Source organism: Cataglyphis hispanica, chromosome 8 (genome assembly GCF_021464435.1).
Source record: "Cataglyphis hispanica isolate Lineage 1 chromosome 8, ULB_Chis1_1.0, whole genome shotgun sequence".
Classification (NCBI taxonomy): Eukaryota; Metazoa; Arthropoda; class Insecta; order Hymenoptera; family Formicidae; genus Cataglyphis; species Cataglyphis hispanica.
The window spans coordinates 1,043,077-1,064,581 of NC_065961.1; the positions used below are offsets into that span (position 1 = coordinate 1,043,077).

General features: G+C 34.7%; 1 protein-coding gene across 1 annotated transcript in view; it reads right to left on the reverse strand.

The window, feature by feature from the left end:
• Positions 1-1,579: 1,579 nt before the first annotated feature.
• Positions 1,580-21,505, reverse strand: part of LOC126851622 (uncharacterized) — a 43,555-nt gene continuing 23,629 nt past the window's right edge. The window contains exons 12-13 of the mRNA XM_050595772.1: positions 3,317-3,546; positions 1,580-1,731 (exon numbers count right to left, since the gene is read on the reverse strand). Coding sequence (XP_050451729.1) covers positions 3,527-3,546 — 20 coding nt within the window. The 3' untranslated portion in view covers positions 1,580-1,731; positions 3,317-3,526. The remainder of the gene's footprint in view (positions 1,732-3,316; positions 3,547-21,505) is intronic.

The window sequence follows — 21,505 nt, forward strand, 5'->3', positions numbered from 1 at the left end:
ATGTTAGATTAATTACATGCTTGAGTATATTTTAATAAATAACTTAGCTGTGATATATCAGCCTCTTGTGCGTTGAATATTTTATTTCGGTAAGAACAGATGTTTTGAAATATAAAGTAAAAATTATGATAAAATATTTATCCCGGTATATTATATAAATTTTTAAATAAAAATTTCTCAATTCAATTATATTGTCTATGACAATAATAAAATGAGATCTTTTTATGGAAATAAAATGAGGAAATTTTGAGGAAGCTATAATAGAATAAATTTTCTTTGGCCATATAAAAATGAGTATATATATATATAGTAGCGTTACGAAGCATATTTAACGGAAATTAATTAAAATATGCAATAAAATAATCAAGAATCGAAGAAAAATATTCCGCCAAGGATTCGTTAAAACGGTTTCTTACATAACACAAAGCAATAATTATGAAAATTTCTGCAAACTTTTGTAATTTTCTGCAACGTGCACTTAATTTGCAAAGCGATTTTAATGTAGTTGATTTTAACGCTCTCCTATACCGAGTCCAACTTCTGCTGTGCGCAATCTCCCCCCTCCCCCCTCGTTTTAACTGTTTAACTGCAATTTATTATTATGATTTCCGAGACCATCCGGCAGCGGAGAAGCTTGGGCATTCACGAAGCTCACGGTGCCTTAACTCAATTTGACACGGCAATAGCAGGCGGACGGCGCCTGCGAATGTGCGCGAGGAAACGCTATCAAAATAACGAACCTATCCTCGAACATCTTCGAGTGCATTAATCGCGCTCGGATGCATCTCAAGTGCGACGGGATCCGCCGCGGCTTCATGCATGCGTGCGCATCGGGTTAGCTCACCTGCTCCTCTCTTTTATGAGTCCTCCCCCCCCCCTCCTTCCCCCCCTCTCGAATTTACGTCCCATCCGGGGATAAATAATCGAAAACTCTAACTCGTGGAACGAGCTCGCGCTTTGATTGTACTAGCTATCGCGATTGCGGTTCAAGCATCAATGCCTGATTTTTGAGAAAGAACCTCCCAAGTACGCGGTATCGGACGCATCCGATCTTTTGTATCTTATATCAATAATCTTTTGTACACTTGAGGGATTCCGTCTTCGATTAGAGAAGGGTGTGTATAAAAAAAAAAAAAAACTGTTCCGAGAAACGCAAACGGAATTTTTTAAAGCTCTTATATCATCTCGAACTTCCTATGTTAAAAAAAAAATTAATAATTTAGAAAAAATATTTCCTGTGAGAATGAAGCTACGACAAGGCAAAAATAGGATCGTATACTTAATGCAGTACATTTACAATAATTTCTTTATGATTTTATGAGATTTCATATTAATTCGATATTTAATCTGAGAATTAATAAATTTTTATTATATTTATGTTTGTATGCATTTTTATTACATTTCAAAATTCATATATTTTTTGTTTTTAATCTAGTTTTTTCTTTGATCTTTTAAAACGGTGACTTTTAGGATTTCATATCAGGTATTTTTAAATAAAACTTTCTTGTGGATGATGACATATCAAATAAATATAAACGAAATATCATCTAAAAAATAATTTTTAATTGTATTTCTGATTTCACATTCTTCTACTATCCCAGAAAAGTAAATTTCGCGACGAAAGTATCTTTTGGACGAATGACTTTTTGCTGCATCATATCGCGTACTTCTGAGAGATTTCGAGAAAATCCTTCCTCAGTTGCTGGAGAATCGCATATTAATTTCGATATCCTGAAAAAAAAAATAATACACTAAACCTAATACTTTTGCTTACAATTACTCGCAATGAATTGCATTGTTTCTGATTTTGTAAGCGAGTTCCATCGCGACGCGGCCGCAAACGCTCGTGTCGTCGTGCTTTCTCGCTGATTGCGGATTCAGTAACTCATGAGAGGATCCGTGCCGCTATCGGGAAACGTACCGTAGGTGTAACGACCAGCTATCGCGCCACGGTAAACGTTTCGCTGTTCGCCGGGATTGCCGAATGTAAACTGTCTATTACCGCAGTCGATCGCGAACCGCGCCCGTTTCCATCGGGCGCGCGTTTATCAGCGTTACGTACGATCGAGATGAGGATAATGCGGTATTCCGATCATGTGCGCAAAAGCCCGCTCGTCTAATAAGATGATTGGCGTTGGTAATTAATAAAACGTTCGTACACGCGCCAGATCGCAGCCGCATAATCGGCAGGATAGCATTTTGTGTGTGGAAACGACTAGAGCTACTTAAAAAGAAAAGAATTATCGCTGCTACGTCCTGTACACATCCTTTAAAAACGAACACGTTTCCTCTTGAGCGCCCGTTGAAATAAGCCTCGAAAATGTATCGAGCAGTCGAGCGCGCGATAAGACATAAGGAGACGATATTCATTGGGAGGCGGGCCAGTTGAGATCTTAATTACAGGCTTCTCTCACAGAGGAATGCCGTGTTATCGTGCGCTTACTTCTACCCGCTTGCATACGTCGGACATTAAATTATACTTTGCTCGTTTTTCGTGTCGCCTCGATGACGCGACGCGATGCCTTTCATTCCGAATATGGGGATCACGAATGATGCACATTGTTGCGAGATAATGGCGAGATACGCGAGTGTATATTCACTGCCAGAGCTTATCCATTGTTTCAACGGAGATAAACCGTGGAATCAAAATTGAAATACTTTTTCGTGATATTTTCTTTTTATTAATATATAATAATGCTCTATTATACTTATTTTTAGAAGATATTATTATCATCATTATTATAAATTTTTTTCAACAAATTTCTTTTTCTTTTTATAAGAAAAAAAAATTCTAGCATTTCTGCACACTAATATTGTATTATTATATTATTATATCTAAAATAATTATTTGTTCAAGTAAACTTTCGGGGAAAAAAATTATATTTTTAATTGAAAAGCAATTTCTTATCCACTTTTTCAACGGAGATAAACCGTGGAATCAAAATTGAAATACTTTTTCGTGACATTTTCTTTTTATTGGTATATAATAATGTTCTATTATACTTATTTTTAGAAGATATTATTATCATCATTATTATAAATTTTTTTCAACAAATTTCTTTTTCTTTTTATAAAAAAAAAAATTCTAGCATTTCTGCACACTAATATTGTATTATTATATTATTATATCTAAAATAATTATTTGTTCAAGTAAACTTTCGGGGAAAAAAAATTATATTTTTAATTGAAAAGCAATTTCAGTCACACGCTACATATTTTTACAAACGAGAAGCTAATTTTATTGTCTCGGCAAGTTGAGAAGTTCGAGAAAGAGAGTATTAGGCTAATAAAACTGACTTTAACGTCCTGGCTTTACCTTGCTCGTTTCGCAGGTGTGAACGATATATTTTCCGGAATTTGGAGCGCACTAACACGTTAATTCCCGGTTGCCAGCTTTTAGTGCACGATTAATTTCGTCAGCTTTACGAATAGGCCACGGTCAAGCGGCGCATCACTCTTCGACCCTTGTTGCCCTTGTTCCATGCCTCAGCTACCCTTACAATTCCATCCAGTGCTGTATCATTTGTTAAAGATTTGAAATTAAATCTAAAACAAAAATTATTAGACAAATGTTAATGAGATATATAACAAAAGATATATATAATAAAAAATAAAAATAATTGACCCTTTTTTTATCATACCATTAAAACTTACGTTCCTTATAAAAACTTATAGCTATATCTTTATATAATTTGCACAAAAACGCACACACACAGATATAAATTTCTGTATAATCATTATAAATATGTGTAGTATACAGGGTGTTCTAGATCACTCGTACACTCCTTTTCTTTCAAAAACTAAGCATTTTAGAGAAAAACGTTTTGAACAAAAATTGTATGGTTTTGAGGGGAACATAAGATGGTGTCATTGGTTTGACCTTGGATGGCACCATTAAGGTCAAGTCAAGGACATTTTTAATTTCTTAAATGGAATTCCTTATTTTTTATTGCATATTCTTGAAGCTTATTTCGAGAGCTTTTCAAAACACTATAATAAAGTATTTATTCATTAAGAATTTTTTGAGTTATTTTGTACCTTAATCTGATATATTTTAATATAAAATATAAAATATCTTGAAAATTATTTTGTGTTTGATAATTGTATTGTAATACTTTTATGTACAGAATAATAAGATGAATCAAATGGTGTACAGAAAATAATTGTTATAAAAAAATATATTGCAAATAATTGCATACTTTTTAAGAAATTAAAGATGTCCTTGACTTGACCTTAACGATGCCATCCAAGGTCAAACCAATGACACCATCTTATGTTCCCCTCAAAACCATACAATTTTTGTTCAAAACGTTTTTCTCTAAACTGCTTAGTTTTTGAAAGAAAAGGGGTGTACGGATGGTCTAGGACACCCTGTATATATAAATTAAATAGAAAACTCTTATTAGAGAAAAAAAAATTCATTTATTATCATATTATCGCTATCATTTTATTGCTATAATATTTTCTATCTAATTTTCTAAAGCTTTATCGCATTTAGGTCCACGCAAGTACAATGCTGTTCTATCTCGTTGAGATCTCCGGGATCTCCGTCACCTCTGATGATCACGAAGAGAACGACCCCATGTAGCGTGGTTCGCCAGGTGCAACGGATATCCTCGACGGAGAATGTTTCGGGCGGCTCAACGTAGGGTAAGTCGAGAACCTGATCGCGCCGTTGCTAACGACCGGACTAACGTATATCAGTCGTAAAAAAGGGGCGTGTGCGACTTTATTTAAGCCCTCGTTTCCTACGAAACGAGGGATTTCTCGGTTCCGAGAGCATCGCCGGCTGGCTCCCCGGCCAGCTCGACTCGAGACCAACGCTGGGAATTATTTTAATGGCGCCACGATATCATCTGCAGAGGAAGCGAATGACATGTTTTATAATGTCCCGGCACGTGTGAAGACGCGCGAGCATATCTTCCGAGATATGTCGGAGAGAATGATTTCGTCTTATTCTTGTGGCATTCAGTTTTGTTATTAAATAAGAATAGTTGAAAAATAATAATTTTTTTTATAATTCTGTGGCCGATTTATGCCTACTATATTCTATTAATTTCTTATGTTATTTGAAAATTTTATAGAATTTAAAATGATTGAATTTTTTTTTTTTCATTATATTGTGTAATATATGGGAAAGAATTATTCTAGAGAATGTATGTGTATAGAAGAAAAATTGTTATAATAAATATCTTCCAAATTAAGTAAAGTTTAACTAATTTACAAGCGCTTACTCTAAACTCTAAATAACAAAATGCATTAGTAAATCAATTGCGCGATTCGAAAAAAATCTATATTAATTAAGGATAAAGTGTAAAAGACATGGAAAATAATGCAGTAATCTACAAATTAATTGAGACGACTATTTCAAGTTTAAAGGTCTCTACGATCTATTAGGAAAGAGAGAAAAAGAGAGAGAAAGAGTGGAAAGAGAGAGAGAGAGAGAGAGAGAGAAATAAAGAGCCGGATAACGCCTCGCTACTCGGCAGTCGCGATATCTCGATTCAGCAGATTTATGCCACTTTTATCCGGCTGGATGTTCTCTATTTCCTCCCGATGATATCGCTCCTCTCTTAACTGTATTTCCCGCCGTATTTCCCTTCCGAATTATATCCGACCGGTTAACTTAATATTAAGTTACGTTGCTATTCCATTTATAGGAACGGCTCCTGCTCCTGCGCCAAATCCGTATAAGACATCCTTGAGAGCATCAACGCTTTGCGCTGATACTCTATCGAGATACCGATACTTTATTCGTGATATTGAATCTCTTTGATTCTGATATCTTCTACGATATTTGAGAAAAAATTATCAGATAAAAATTATCGGAGCACTGTTCCGCCTTTATTCATTAGTAGTGAGACATTAAATTTGTTTGACAATAATTTATATAAGCTATATATACAAGTTAATAATAATAAAAAAATAAATAATTAATATGCGCTTTATAAAATAAAAAGTGGAGATATTATCTTATCGATCTCCGCTAAGATGAATTATTCCATCCTTCATTTATTATCGAGATCATCTTGATCCTCGATGGTAGTTACGTTACCGAAATTTAACCACAGTGCACGATTGACGTACTCGAGCTCCAGCAGCTCTCGTAGCTTAATAACACGTACCGACATAACCGATCATTAATTCGCGGCGAGGTATGCGTGCGCTCGCGGAAACGATCGTGGAGGCTGCTGGTGTTCCGATGGCGTATGATTAATAGGAGCCCAGCGAGAGATCGGCTCTTAATGACTCGACAACGAAAAGACCGCCGTGCCGTGTCGGCGGCTATTAAACGCGTTTTTAGTCACGCCGGCTTGATTTCTACTTGAGCTAATGGGCTTTTCATCGGTTTCGGGTAATCCGAGGGGATCCCGGTCGCCTGTCATTGTATGTATATTCTGGAAGTGGCAAACGCGCTCCGGAGCCACGTGCACACTGGCAGACGATAAGTGACAAAAAAGGCAATAAATTCATTTATTAAAAAAAAAAAAAAAACTAGATACATGCAATTGAATGAATCTTTTATATCAATGATAAGCACAATTTTGTACTCTAAAACGGCTAAGGTATGATATTTTTTTCTTTATCCTATTTAATATACAGAAAAAGGGCGAATATGAATATTTCTCTCTTTCCAAATATTAAAAAAAAAAAAAAAAAAATTTAGAAGATTTCTAGATACAAGACGATTCTCAAGATGAGAATCTTATATAAGAAAAATAATACTCAATTCTATAGTAAATTATTCAATACTTTTTCTCCCTTTTTCATCTTTTATTCCATTTTTTTCTATCCTCAACTGTCATATCTTCTGTCATATCAAAAAGTGAAAATCAAATTTTCATCCCCGTTCTTTCTCTAGCGAATGCATCACATGATAATTTTTGATGCGTTTGTACGAGAGAACGACCCAAGTAATACAGGGTGTCCCATTTCAAAAGTTTCACTCTCCTAACTTTTCAGGATCAACTTTTATGTACAGAATAATAAGATGAATCAAATGGTATAAAGAAAAAATAAATAATTGTTATAAAAAAATATATTGCAAATAATTGCATGCTTTTTTTTAAAAACAATTATTTTCTGTACACCATTTGATTCATCTTATTATTCTGTACATAAAAGTATTACGATACAAATATCGAACACTAAATAATTTTCGAGATATTTTATATTTTATATTAAAATATGTCAGATTAAGATACAAAATAACTCAAAAAATTCTTAATGAAAAAATATTTTATTATAGTGTTTTGAAAAGCTCTCGAGATAAGTTACAAGAATATGCAAAAAAAATGAGGGTTTCCATTTAAAAAACGGAAGTTGACCTTCAAATAACCTTGAAAATGACCTTTAATGTCAAATCCATGGTCATTAGATACCCCTTTGTTCCCTACAACTTTTATCCGACTCGTTTTCCTTCAAATGTTGATCCTGAAAAGTTATGAGGGTGGAACTTTTAAAATGGAATTACCCTGTATAGACGAACGTGAACGTGCGCTGATCTCGATATATGCGAGCAATATCCTGACCCGTCAACACATCTTCGGCGATCGAAGAGTCAGTGCAAATTACTGCGAGATACTAATATCGAGCATCGCGCGGATTCGGGAAAGCCGGCGCGGATGATATAGTGCGCGATGCGACGGTGGCGTTTCCCATCGCGGAGGCTGTGCCCCGGAGCGGCGGACTCGTGTCGTCGTGTCATCGATAATTGATGTATGCGCGAACTAACGGCTGTAATTACAGCGCCTCTCGCCGCACCGCGCGGTCCGATGATGCCGTGCGGAATCTCGCGCGCTTCGTCTTCCTCTACTCGGATGGTGGGGCCCCCGGATGTCGGGACGACAGCGATGCAGCGCATAACTTGCGGCGCAACTGCGTCGAAAATTTTCCGCACCCGGCCTGGGTACACCCTTTCATCATGTCCCCGGAAAAAAATAAAGAGAATAGACATTTCCATCTACATCCATTAAAAATGGATCGGTCACTTTGAAATATGGATCGGGGGATTAACGTTGTCGAGAGGTAACACGAGAGCAAAGTCGACTATTTCTGAAATACAGTTCATGTTTTTGAATCAAGCATCCGACAACTTTTCGAAAAAAACAAAAAAAAAAAAAAACTTTTCTCTCTCGACATCTATATTTCTTTATTATTGAGCGTGATTCGAAATTTTTCTCCTCCCGACTTTTATTACGAATTAATCGCAAAGCGTTAAATTGCCACGCTGATGAAAAAGGTATGCCGAGTGTAAGTTTGCGGCCAAAATGAATTGCGTCTCAGATGAAGATCTATCTCTAATACATATATAATATTTTTCATCATAATAAGAGATTCCTGCTTCTCCAAGTTGGCTTCTCGGGGCCCCGCGAATTTTTCCGGCCCGCGAATTTTTCCCGAGCCCTCCGCTCCGGCGCTCGAGATTTCCCGAGCAAACTAATGACTCTCATCGGCCGTGACAGTCTGACCGCGCGATAATTAATCCTCGCGAGGAGGCCCGGAGGGCCCGAGGATTGACTCTCTCGCGGTCCCATCACCCCCTTCTCCCCCTCCTTTATACCCGCTTCATTCCTCCACTTTATTCTCGCCGAGAATTATGCAAGCCGACCGTTTATTAGCATGCTAACGACCGCGCATTAAAATACTTTATTTGCGGGACAGTGATTGAGTGTTCTCGTATGGTGCCGAGGAGAAGGAGCGGGAAGAAGGGAAGGGGGAGGGGGAGAGAGAGAGAGAGAGAAAAAAAAAACAGGGAAATTGCGGCGAGACCTTTTTTCGAGCTTTTTGAATTATGTAAGTGCCCCGGACTAATTACTCTGCCGTCCGCGCGCGCATCGACTCGTTCGTTGTTTCGTATTCGACGTTCGAACGAGATAGGGTAGACGCAGGTTGATTTGTGTTATTTTTTTTTCTTTTTATATTCTCTCTCTCTCTCTTTCTCTTTTATTTTGCCGACCGTGATTGTATTTGCCCGCCGATACAGATTGCCCAGCTTGTTGCGATCGTTGATCGCAAACTTTTTTGCGAGAGACCTTTTATGCGTAATGTGAAACGAATGCAGTCACGAAACATCAAAATAATTCAGGTAGAAATACTATATCGCATGAATTCGATGTCTTTGAACAGGGATATGTAGATAGTAGGAAAAGTTGAATTTCAATGACAGATTTTCAACGAAACTCTTCATTTTAATTTTCGCTTGTCTTTATGCGAACGAAAAGTTCCATGTCAAACTAACTTCTCTTCTAAGCTTATATAAAAGGAGATGTGGGTCAAAATAATTTTCCTTACTTCTTGCGTATGAAGGAAAATCCACGTCAAAACTGGAAGAGAGAGAGAGCACTTGTAAAGTTTTCTCTAACGAAGCAGAAGCAAGATACGGCAAGTACTTTGTGCCGTGCAAGAACAATACACAATGTAGTGAATAGGAAGAAGACTTTACCTGCTTAACACATAAGTGTTGAATCTTAAAATTGTGTCTACTAAAAAAAAGAATGATGAATTAATTCTTAATAATACTGATAATAATAAATATAAAACTAATAATATATTGATATTTCATTAATAATAACATGAATAAAATTACGCGCGCGTTGACATTTAATCCAAAAGATTCTTACAATTTTCGCGACTACCTCTGTAATAGTGGATATAAATTCTTCTTCATTTTTGTAATCCACTTGTCTCTCTCTCTCTCTCTCTTTTAATATTATATCATAAGTAGTATATTGCTGTGTGCTACTTAGACTGCCACGAGTAGCGCATCAGTGAAAGCGTCGTTAAAGTGCTTGAAAATTTAATATTACGAGTGGCCAAGAAGGTTGCCATCTCGCTAGAGATATTGACTGCATCGTCGTCAGCGTCGCCTCGGAGACGAGGACGAGCGCATCGGAAATCCGCGCGTTCCAAGTGGACCAGACCAGGCTCGGGATGAGCGGCTGGCGATCGTCGTCAAGCAGCAGCAACGGAATAAAATTCGAAAGAGAGCACGCGGCCTATAATAAGATTACAGGAGGCCGAGAGCAACGGCGACTAACGAGGCTATCGTCACACTCTGCGAAACCAGATGTCGGCCGCCTAAGACGTGTGTGTGTGTGTCTTTTCGGTGGTCTCTCGGTTCCGGGCCATGTGCTATTCGTCTCCGCTCGCGTGTAATCCGCCCAGCCTGCGATATTTATGGGAATGAACTCTCGACGCGGATCAAAAGTGTGTCTGCGGGTGTAGGACACGATTAGGCGGTTAGTCGGCATCCCTTTTGTCGCATAAAAAGCAGTTGAAGCCGAATGAGATATCTGTTAGAGTAAAACTTCAAATGGGAACAAGAAATCATTCTGATGAAATTATACGAGAATATTTTTCAACGCAGCATTTTAACGTTCTCGATAAGTCAATCATTATTGTTAACCCTCTGTGGGCCCGTGTAACTTTCAGGTCACATTTCAATTTATCGATATTTTACCAAATAATTATGCGAACATTATAGGCCGCGTGACTTGAAAGTCACATAGTGAATATTTAAAACAATTTAAATATTTAAAACAAATTTTTTTTTAAATTTAAAACAAAATTTATTTAAATTTAATTAACATCAGGACAGGATTTAAAACAAAAATTCGGCCCATAGAGGGTTAATGTGTTGGAAATGTATCCATTGAAAATAAATTAGCTTCTTGGAAAATTAAATTTTTTTTTTTTTATTTGATCTATTCTTATTGTTCTTTTAATCAGATTACATTTATTCTCAAGTATGATATTTTTCTCTTTCGTGAATTAATAATAAATAATGCTATGAACGTGATCACAAAGATTAGAATTTCCTTTTCATTTCCTTAATATTTCTTGATGAAATTTTTTTCACGTCCGTTATTCGAGGACTGCGATCTCAATATATTTTTTAATCTAATATTCAACAATACTCGAAATTAATTTACCATGGCTAATACATTTCTCATTATCGATGAAAACTCGATAATGCAAAATGTTGAAAATAAAACTAGGCAGCATCCCGTTGATGAATCAATTGTAATATCTGAAAGCGTCTCCAAAAGAGAATTTTTTTATCTTACATATACAAGATAATATCTGCAACGATTTATTACGTTGGATTTTAATCTTAACATTATTCACGACCCTCAACATTATACGCCTAGATCTCATATCTGTATTATTTCTTCACGCCGAGTTTAAATTAGAGCGCGGTATCCTTCCGCACAATTTGTCTCACTAATAAAGGACGCGTGCGACGTTTCAATAGAGCTTATTAACTCGGCGTATAATTACACCGTGGACCTTATTATCCTCTCGGTCAGGCAGCTAGCGTTTAGTCCGCGATTTATGAGCGAGATATCGATACGAATAATTCTACGGGCGAATACGTTGCAACGACGACGAAGAAAGAGGCGTATTATATTCCGATACGTCTCTCTCCGTGTTGCGAATGGCTCGGGGATGTGTACTATGTGGAAATTCAGGCTGCAGGCATCTCCCGGATTTATTGCGGTTCGCGGTGGCTGACAGTATACTTACATATTGTCGGTGGCATACCAGGTACGATTGCTCGCGCGCATTGGCCGGGTATTACCGTTCATATTTCTACGCGAATATGCATTTATGTGGTAGCGATATATTTTGGGTAGCCAGAATCTTTAAAGTGCGCGGCGCTTCTGAAAAATTTTCGAATCGCGAAAATTAATGCCTTCGCTCGTTAATAACGGCCGATGCGACTGCTGCCACTGGGTATATCGATAATGGATATTATGAAAAGAAGATGCAAACGACGTTCTCTTTCATTAATGCGATGATGCATTATCGAGGAGGATGCGCAGAGGCACGATATTAATGTGCAGTCAATTTTGATGTAATAGATGATTGGCCATTTTCGCATTTCAAAAGAGTGTAACAGACATAATTATGTACCTCCGTGTATATTATGTTCGTGAATTAAATAATAGATAATAAAAGAATAACATCTAAATGTAACACATAATCGATACATTTTAATTAATTGAACAAAATTTAATTTCAATAATTATCAATATAGAGTGTTATATATAAGTGTTAAATGTATTGTTTCGCTAGATATATTTCTTTAAATTGACAAAATTGATTATCTCTGAATATATATTTAACTGACGTTTTAATTATAAAATTATTTAAGGATGTATGTGACATATATCGAATTACTAACAAAAGCATTAAAATTTCATAGATTGTTCTACTATTTCTTCTGAATATTTGTGTAAAAACTAAGCACAATTCTCTTAATGGTTTGGAAGTTATTTAAATTTAAAGTTAATATTGATTTTTATGAAAAATCGCCTATTGTAGAACTTATTGACAAATTTGACAAAGAAAAAATATTACCAATGAAATAAAAATTTTCACATATATTAAGAAAATTCTAATAAAATTTGTGCAAAACTTGATTTAGATTCACTAATTCGTTTAAAAGTTATTCACTAAAAATTGTAAAAAAATGTTATCTGTCTCTTTTTCTCTTTCTGCAAATTACTCGTTTTTCATTGTTTTTTGCAGTTAATTTCAGAGGATATTCACGATCAAAAGTTTTTGCCATAAATTAGGAAAAATATTAATTACAACTATATTCTTTTACGAATACGTCAAAATCTATATTATTTTGTGATACTTTAATCTTTTTCATAACCCGAATTTATTTTTTTAATTTTTCAAACAGTATAAACGTAAGAAACATGCTTTCTTTTTAATTTTGACAATTTTTGGCTACTTTTGTACATCTAGAATATCCTTAATATTGGAGGAGAAAAATTACAGAAAAATATTATATTAAGTATTTAAATCTTATTTCTTCTCGAATTTTACTTTATTTCAAGAGCATTGAGTTTTAATTATTACAATATTTAATCTTAAATTATATATCATAAATTATAGAGGAAGAATGTATCTATATAAAAGTTATTTTATATCAAATATTAAAGTTAAAAAATCTTTTTCGTTATAAATTTGCATGAAAAGAAAATGAGCTTAATTCATCGAAGAATCTAAATCTGTACTTGTAGATATTCAGGCAACATTGAAATAACTGGTACGGTATAATCAGCCCCTGCGAATTATAAACTATGTTACATCCCAAAATTACACGTCACCTATATATACAAGGTGTTCCAGATTCCTCAAATTCTCGCAATTTATTTGCGCCGAGCGGCATTTCGCAAGCTGCCGCTTTACATCAAACATCCTTAATCCTATTGTCTTAATTCAAATTATCTTTTTTTTTTTTACTAAACTAACAGTAAGTCATGGAATTTTGAAGAATACACAATTATTTCATTACAACTCGCAAGCTGAATTTGCGCACAAGAATTCGTTTAATCGTAATAACTTACAACTTGATCATTATCAGCATCATAAATTTTTAATCAAGACAGAAGAATAGATTATAAATTCACTCAAGAATCTGCCATTAAAATTAAAGTCGCATATTCTCTAATATCCTATAAGAAGTATGACGATCTTTCATTACCGGCACTCTGCTCGAAGGGAACGAGCGCGACGCGAGAATCGCGTTGCGTTGCTCGTCGAGGATGCAATTAGTCGGCTGGTATTAGCATCAGATCCATCTCGCGAAGATGAGGGAGGGGAGGAGAAGGAGGATGGACCGATGGGGGAACGGCTGGCACTAATTCACCTCTTCGCGCAGGATCCGAGTCCTAGGCTGGCTTATATACACGAGGGTAACACGAGCAGGGCACGTTCCGTCCCTATCGAGGGGGGACGGGGGGAGGGGGACGAGGAGGGGGAAGGGGAGGGGGGCGTTGCCTGCTACTAATGTTGTTATTGAATTATTTCGAGACTTAGTTTTACGTGTGAGGGATCAAACCCCCGGCTTAGTCCCCGCGGATGAAGAACCCGCCTTCTCTCTATGTCTCTCTTCCTCTCGACGGATTCCTAATTACCGTTCTCCGCCCTACAAGCTCGAGAGCTCCGGTGCTCTGAGAACGAGAGTTTCTGGCGTTTCCTCGAGTAGATTAAGACGCGATTTGGATGCTCACCCTCGCCGATATTCCGGAGAAGGGTCGTGCGCGATCCGCGATCCATGATCCACTGCCAGACCGGGCGGTTGGGGGAGAGATGCGAATAAGGGAATAACTTGGCGACAAGCGAAACGGTGAGGCGGGGACTGTCAATCTTTCATTGCATTCGGGCAAACTATTATTTCCATACGGCAATATTTTATTACGGCAGTATAAATTGTTTTTGTTTTATTGTTAAATTGCAAATTCTAAAATGCTGTAGAATATATCTGTGATTACAAAAACAATTATCTGTCCTCTTATCGCTCCTCTTGTCTGTTTTATTGCTTTCTCATAGAGGAAGCTTTGTTTTTGTGGAAAAAATTTTTTTCCCAATTTCTTCTAATTTGCCAATCTGTTTCGAATGTTCGAAAACGTCGAAAAAACATATTTTTACAAAATGCCGAGTATGTGTGTATGCATGTTTGTATGTGCACCAAAGAACGTGGTTCGATTATCTGCCATAAATTTTAAGATAATGAGCTAAAATTTTTTATATGACTAAAGTATCCTTCAAGGTTGGTTGCTATTGTACTTGGCTAGGATCGATAAAGGAGTTTATTTTTTATAAAATTTTAAATTCTTCAAAAAAAAAAAAAGGGTTGTTCTAACTTCCGCAAATTTTGAGATATTTGTTTAAATTTTTTTATATGAATAGAATCATTAAAGGATGGTATTGATATTGAATTTGATGAAAATTGGTAAAAGGGTTTATTTTTTATGAAATTTTGAATTTTTCAATAAATGTTTGTTCACGACCTAATTTTTGCCAATTTTTTAAATATTAGATTAAATTATTTTATATGAATAGAATAAATTATGATTGGTAAAACTATTTTAGAGTTTTGGAAACTGATATCATTTCGATTTGTAATTACGATTACTGATATTATAAAAGAAAGGAAATAAAATTATGAGGAAGCCATGTACAAGTTTTTAATTTGCACAATTTTTTATTTGTTTTTGTTTTATTGTTAAAAAATGCATTCTAAAATGCTAGATTATATCTATGATTACAAAAATATATGTTTATGGTTATTATTGATTAATAACTCTTCTCAACTTCTATGATTCTGTTGTCTTATCGCTCCTTTTGTCTGCTTTATTTTTTTATTTAATAATCCAACATTTGTAAAAACATAATGTGCATATTAGATAAATGTAAAACTTTATTTCTAATTATAATTTTAAGGAATTAATTTTCTTTCAGCGTTTCTCATAATAATTGCATATAAATATAAACATAAATCAATCAAATAATTGAAATAAAAATAAAACAGTCACACTTGAACTTTATATTCCTCAATCGTCAACAAAAGAAGAAGAATTTTTTAAATAAATATTAGTCAATTTATTATACACAATTTATATAAACGAGTTTGTTTTGATCTTACACAAGCCGAAAGTAATGACTGAAATAAATATTAATAGATTCTGATATTGATTATATTTTTTTAAAGAAAATTCATATATTAATATATATATATATATATATATATATATATATATTTATTTATTTATTTATTTATTTAATAACTTTTCATGTAAAATATGAAATATGCTGCTTACTGTCGTTAATAATTCACTTGTAAAATAAAAATTAATGTCTCTTCTTGCTTGGTTATGCTTCTGCCGGGAGTTCCCGGATATTGTTATTAGTTTCCGGCCTCGGAAAGTCTCCATCCGTTCCTAGTTTCCCTCCTTTCCCTTCCCCTCCTCACTTCCCAATTTTATTCCTTCGCCCCATGAATTTCTTCACTGCTTGTACATTTTTCAACACGCTTCCCTCTTTCTTCCCAACACTTTCCTCGCTTCGCGTTTTGATTCAAACTCCGTTAACGTGGGGCGGCTGGCTCGCTTTCTCTCCGGGGACATCAAAGAAGGGCGGGCCGACAACGTCCTAATCGTGACTCGATCTCATGGAGAAAGTCGAGCTCTCGTAAAGATCCCGTTCACGATAGCGATATCCCGATATGTCGCAGTTTCCTCTCTCTATTCCGCCATCATCTCGAACTCTCACGTTTCTCGATTGTGTGATTGCCGCTAATGTGTTTACATCACCGCCTTACCCTCGCCAAGATGGTTCTCCCTTCCCTCTCTTTATGCAGATCGACGTTATATCGTTATTGCTTTTATTATACATTTCCCGCTATCGGATGACTGAAACGGAGAATTGTGATTTAATTTTCTACTTATATCTCCGATTAAAACAATACGATTTTGCGAGAATATTAAAAGAAAGTTCTTATTAATATTCATTTATGTAAGAATTAAGGCAAATATTTTTATGTGCATGCATTGATGATCGAGGGATATAAAGCTCAAGTTTCGCTAGTTTCCACATCGATTCATCCCAGTGAGAGAGGCGCCACGAAAAGCACATCGTAAACTTACACTAGGACCAAGGATATAATGCTCAAGACGTCAAGACGAGTCGGGTAATATAATAAAACATTCTAGGTATATAAATATATCTGTTTAAGACACGTGGGCCAGAGAGTTTGAGATATTAGAAACACGTGTCCCGGATGAGACGGCGCTTTTTTGGAGCGCGATGAACGCGCTTTGGTGCCGCTTAACTCCCTTGGTTATATGAATATATATATATATATATATATATATATATATATATTCATATAACTATATATATATATATATACATACTTATATATATATATATATATGTATATATATATATATATATATATATATATATATGTATATATATATATATATATATATATATATATATATGTATATATATATATATATATATGTATATATATATATATATATATATATATATATATATATATATAAAATATATAAAATATATATTCATATATAACTTTTACGCTGTCAAAATATTAAACGGTTTCTCTTGCAATATGTGAGAATGTTAAATAACTAAAACATTGTGAAAATTAGAAGATTAAAGCAAATTATATTGCAAATAAAAAGTACAATTTGACAGTCTTAATAATTGATATGATTAAATCAAAAGCACTATTAAAAGATTGTATCTTCAAATCTCTTGGGTAAAATGAAAAAAAAAAAAAAAAAAAAAAATCGATTTTATTTGTTCACACAATTGCAATTATATTCTTCTTTTACTTCTTCTGCAATTTTCAAAGCCAGAAGTGTCAGAAAAAAATTCTTTATACATTTATCTCTGATTGAAATTACGATAGATTTCGTGAGCTTGCAAAATTTTATTTATATTTTCAGAGAAATCTGTTTTCTCTCTCATCATTTGATAAATAATAACGTATAAGTGTCCTCTCACCGACCTCGATATCAATCTTCGCGCATTAATTAACTGTAGAATTTAATCGATTTACGGCCCCAAAATAACATTTTCGTCTATAAGCGCATTTTGTCGCCACTAAATATTCATTTCAGGCACGTATGCTATAATATACTTATCGAAGTATCGTCAAATGGAAAGGGAAAGGGGAAGGGGACGGGAAATATGATGGGAAATATGATGGGATGCTGACCGATTCGCGTAACAATGAACGAAATGAAGGTGACGGCGCGGCTATTAAAATGATGGGATTATGCATATCGCACATGTCAACGTATAGCGCCGAGCATTAACGGCCGAGAGGAAAGGAGGGGGAGGGAGAGGTTCGCGCTTTTAATATACGTTGAACAAAATTCTCGCGATCGTATCCTCTCTCTGACAACACTCGCGAGAGACGCTAAAAGGCATAACGCAGCAAATTGCGTTTCGCGATAATGATGCCCGCGATAATGATGCGCGGAAAGTTCTCTCGTACGTCTCGCTGCAACGCACGTCCAATGTTGATAACAGGCACTTGTGCCAATTTTCTCGTGATTAGCGTCTCAAGAAGCGGCATAATTGGATCGAGCCGCGTAAGGGAACTAGGTGACGTGTTGTCATCCGTCGCAAAAACAAAACTCAGGTACTCGCTAATTCCATTATTCGAAATTGCGTGAAATAAGGAAATAAACTGGTTCCATGGATGCGCTTGTGCATCCTAAGGATTCTATGCAGGATATCTCTCTGCAATAATGACTCAAAACTTGCATTATCACTCGCGTAATTTCGAGTCAATTTTTTTTTCAGCGAGAAAAAATAATTGATCTCTTTAGTTATAATTTTCATTATTAATATTTTATATATATATATATATATATATATATATATATATATATTCATATTTATATATTAATAATTGTTTTTTAAAAAGTATGCAATTATTTGCAATATATTTTTATATATATTTATATATATATATATATATATATATATATATATATATATAAGGACGAAAGAATAAATAAAAAATAAAGAAAAAATAAATAATTGTTATAAAAAAATATATTGCAAATAATTGCATACTTTTTTTAAAAAACTATTATTTTCTGTACACCATTTAATTCATCTTATTATTCTCTACATAAAAGTATTACAATACAATTATCGAACACTAAATAATTTTCGAGATATTTTATATTTTATACTAAAATATGTCAGATTAAGATACAAAATAAATTCTTAATGAAAAAATACTGTATTATAATGTTTTTGGAAAGCTCTTGACATAAGCTATAAGAATATGCAATAAAAAATAGGGAATTCCATTTAAGAAATTAAAGGTGTCCTTGACTTGACCTTAACGATGCCATCCAAGATCAAAACCAATGACACAATCTGATGTTTCCCTCAAAACCATACAATTTTTTTTTTTTCAAAACGTCTTTCTCTAAAATGCTTAGTTTTTGAAAGAAAAGGGGCGTACGGGTGGTCTAGGACACCCTGTATATACATTCAATTTTTAACATTGAATTGTTCTGACGTTTGTATTCTTTAAGTATTATTTTTTTTTACACTTTTCTATAAAATAAATGAAAATTTTTTAATAAAATAAATGTCTTTAGTTCTAAATGCGATTGCATAATGTCAAGTCTTATTAATTTACTATGAAGATGATACTGTACATAAATGCCGCTGAAAACTTGAAATCAATTAGTGGTTTGGACATATTGAATCCATATTCTATGAATTAGATATTAGGATATTACATAAAATGAGGTAACATTATACACGCCTTTGAGCTTGATAATTATTACATAGTGAATTTTGACAAAAACGGCAAATTAGAGTTCTATTGCAGGGATATGGGAATCAATATTAATTATCGCAAATCGGCCTCGTAATTAATTAACTAATTAATCGTTTTGCGATTAGATTACATTGAAAGAATTGCAGTTGCAGATTGTAGCTATTCCATGCTTTGTATCTTTTTGATAGTGAGTATCCGCAAGCGCGAATCGATCTATTAATACTTCGATGAGACGTTTGACGTAACACAAAATTACACATTTAGTAGTAAATTATATGTTGTATATACATATAGCAGTAGAAATATTAGGAGACATCTGACATCATTGTTTTTTTTTTTTTTTGTTTTTTTTTTCAAGAAATCGAACATAGCTACAAGGCAAATATTTCATCGCACATATGATGTTGATAATATAAAATCTAGATACATAGCTCTGTACGATGGTATGTTCGATCACAAAAGAAGATGGCGATATTAAGGGAATAGAATGCAAGTCGCAACCAATAACAAGATATATGCAAAACATGTAGAGATTCATAGAGATTCATGTTGGTTTGTTATTGTTCAATATTTCAACTTTTTTATCCACAATTACGAGAGAAAAATAAAGATAAAATGTTTTCCGCCAACAGAATTTAAATATCAAGTAAACAAGTAAAAAATTGTGCAAATTAAAAACTTGCACATGGCTTCCTCATAATTTTATTCCCTTTATTTTATAATATCAATAATCGTAATTACAAATCGGAATGATATCAAAATTTGAGAAAATTACAGCATGCACATATATTTATTGAAAAATTCAAAATTTCATAAAAAATAAACCCTTTTAACAATTCTCATCAAATTCAATACCAACCATCCTTTAATGACATTCTATTCATATAAAAAAATTTTGACAAATATCTTAAAATTTGTGGAAGTTAGAACAACACCTATTTTTAAAGAATTTAAAATTTTGTAAAAAATAAACCCCTTTATCGATCCTAGGCAAGTACAATACCAACCTTGAATAATACTTTATTCATATAAAAAATTTTACTTCATTATTTTAAAATTTACGGCAGATAATCGAACCATGTCCTTTGGTGCACATACATACTTGACATTTTGTAAAAATATGTTTCTTCGACGTTTTAGAACATTCTAAACACATTGGCATCAAAATTAGAAAAAAAATTTTTCCACAAAAACAAAACTTCCTCTATAAGAAAGCAGAAATTAAATTTGCATTGAGAATCGTTACCATGCTTCGAAGAAAAGAAAGGACGTGAGAAAATAACATTTTAAGATGCACTGGTTTATTCATCGCGGATGCACTGAAGGAACCATCGAGCCGAGTGAATATATGCAGCAGAACGGCCTCGTTCGACGCAGCTGCATCGGCGAATTATGACGCAATGCCGCGGTGGCACGTTTCATGCGTCCAAAACTAACTAATGACGGATTACGCACACATGAAAACGGGACTGCAGTAATTGCGGGCAAAACGTTATTTCTGCAAATGAGCTCGGCAAGGAATTCGGTAATTCCTCGCCAATTAGACGCGCCGCCCTAAATGTGCTAAACCGACACCGACGGCGAAAGTTGAGAGCGTCACGCGTCGCGATGAATCGAGAGAGTTGCTTAGACGGAGAGAAGGCAAAGTTTGCCGCTTCGTGAAGTGCTTCGCATACACACATCGTCAATTTCACAGCTCGGTTTATACTTCCTTACTTGCGTGACTGGCATGCATGTTTAACTCATTGCGAGCCGGTCTATTCACATCTGTATGAAAATTTTCAAAAATTCATCGTCCTTGTTTTTACAACCCATTTTTTTTTTTAGATTTATTTATCGTTTTCAAATTTATGCCATTAGATTCGCATAAATGTGCGCGATCGAAATAAAAAAAAAAGAAGAAAGAAAACATGTAATAAAAAAGTTTTACTAGAAGTCGAAATGAACGAGGCGGATATGTGTTCCGCCCACATGCAAAGAGTGGCACACCGCGGCTTTTCATCTCGACGCGACATGACGAAAGCCGGAGCTGATCACCGTAAAAGCACACGGAAACGCGCTTCGCAAATATTCGCTGGCGAGCTTTTTTTCACAAGCGCAATCCTCGAATTGCATTTGACATTTCCTGCGTGCGTTCGCCGAGTGCAACGGGTGGCCCGGAAATAAGCTCGCGAGAATTACAGCCAGTGCCGCGAATACCAGGCATTTTGAGGTTTTAGCAAATACTTCGCTTAGGGGAAGAGGAGAGAACGAATACAGCCACAAACTTGGATATTAAACATTTCGTTCTCTCATACGAAAAAGCTCATTTTTTTTTTTTTTTGTCATCCGCTTGTACTCAATGGTCTGTTAACTATT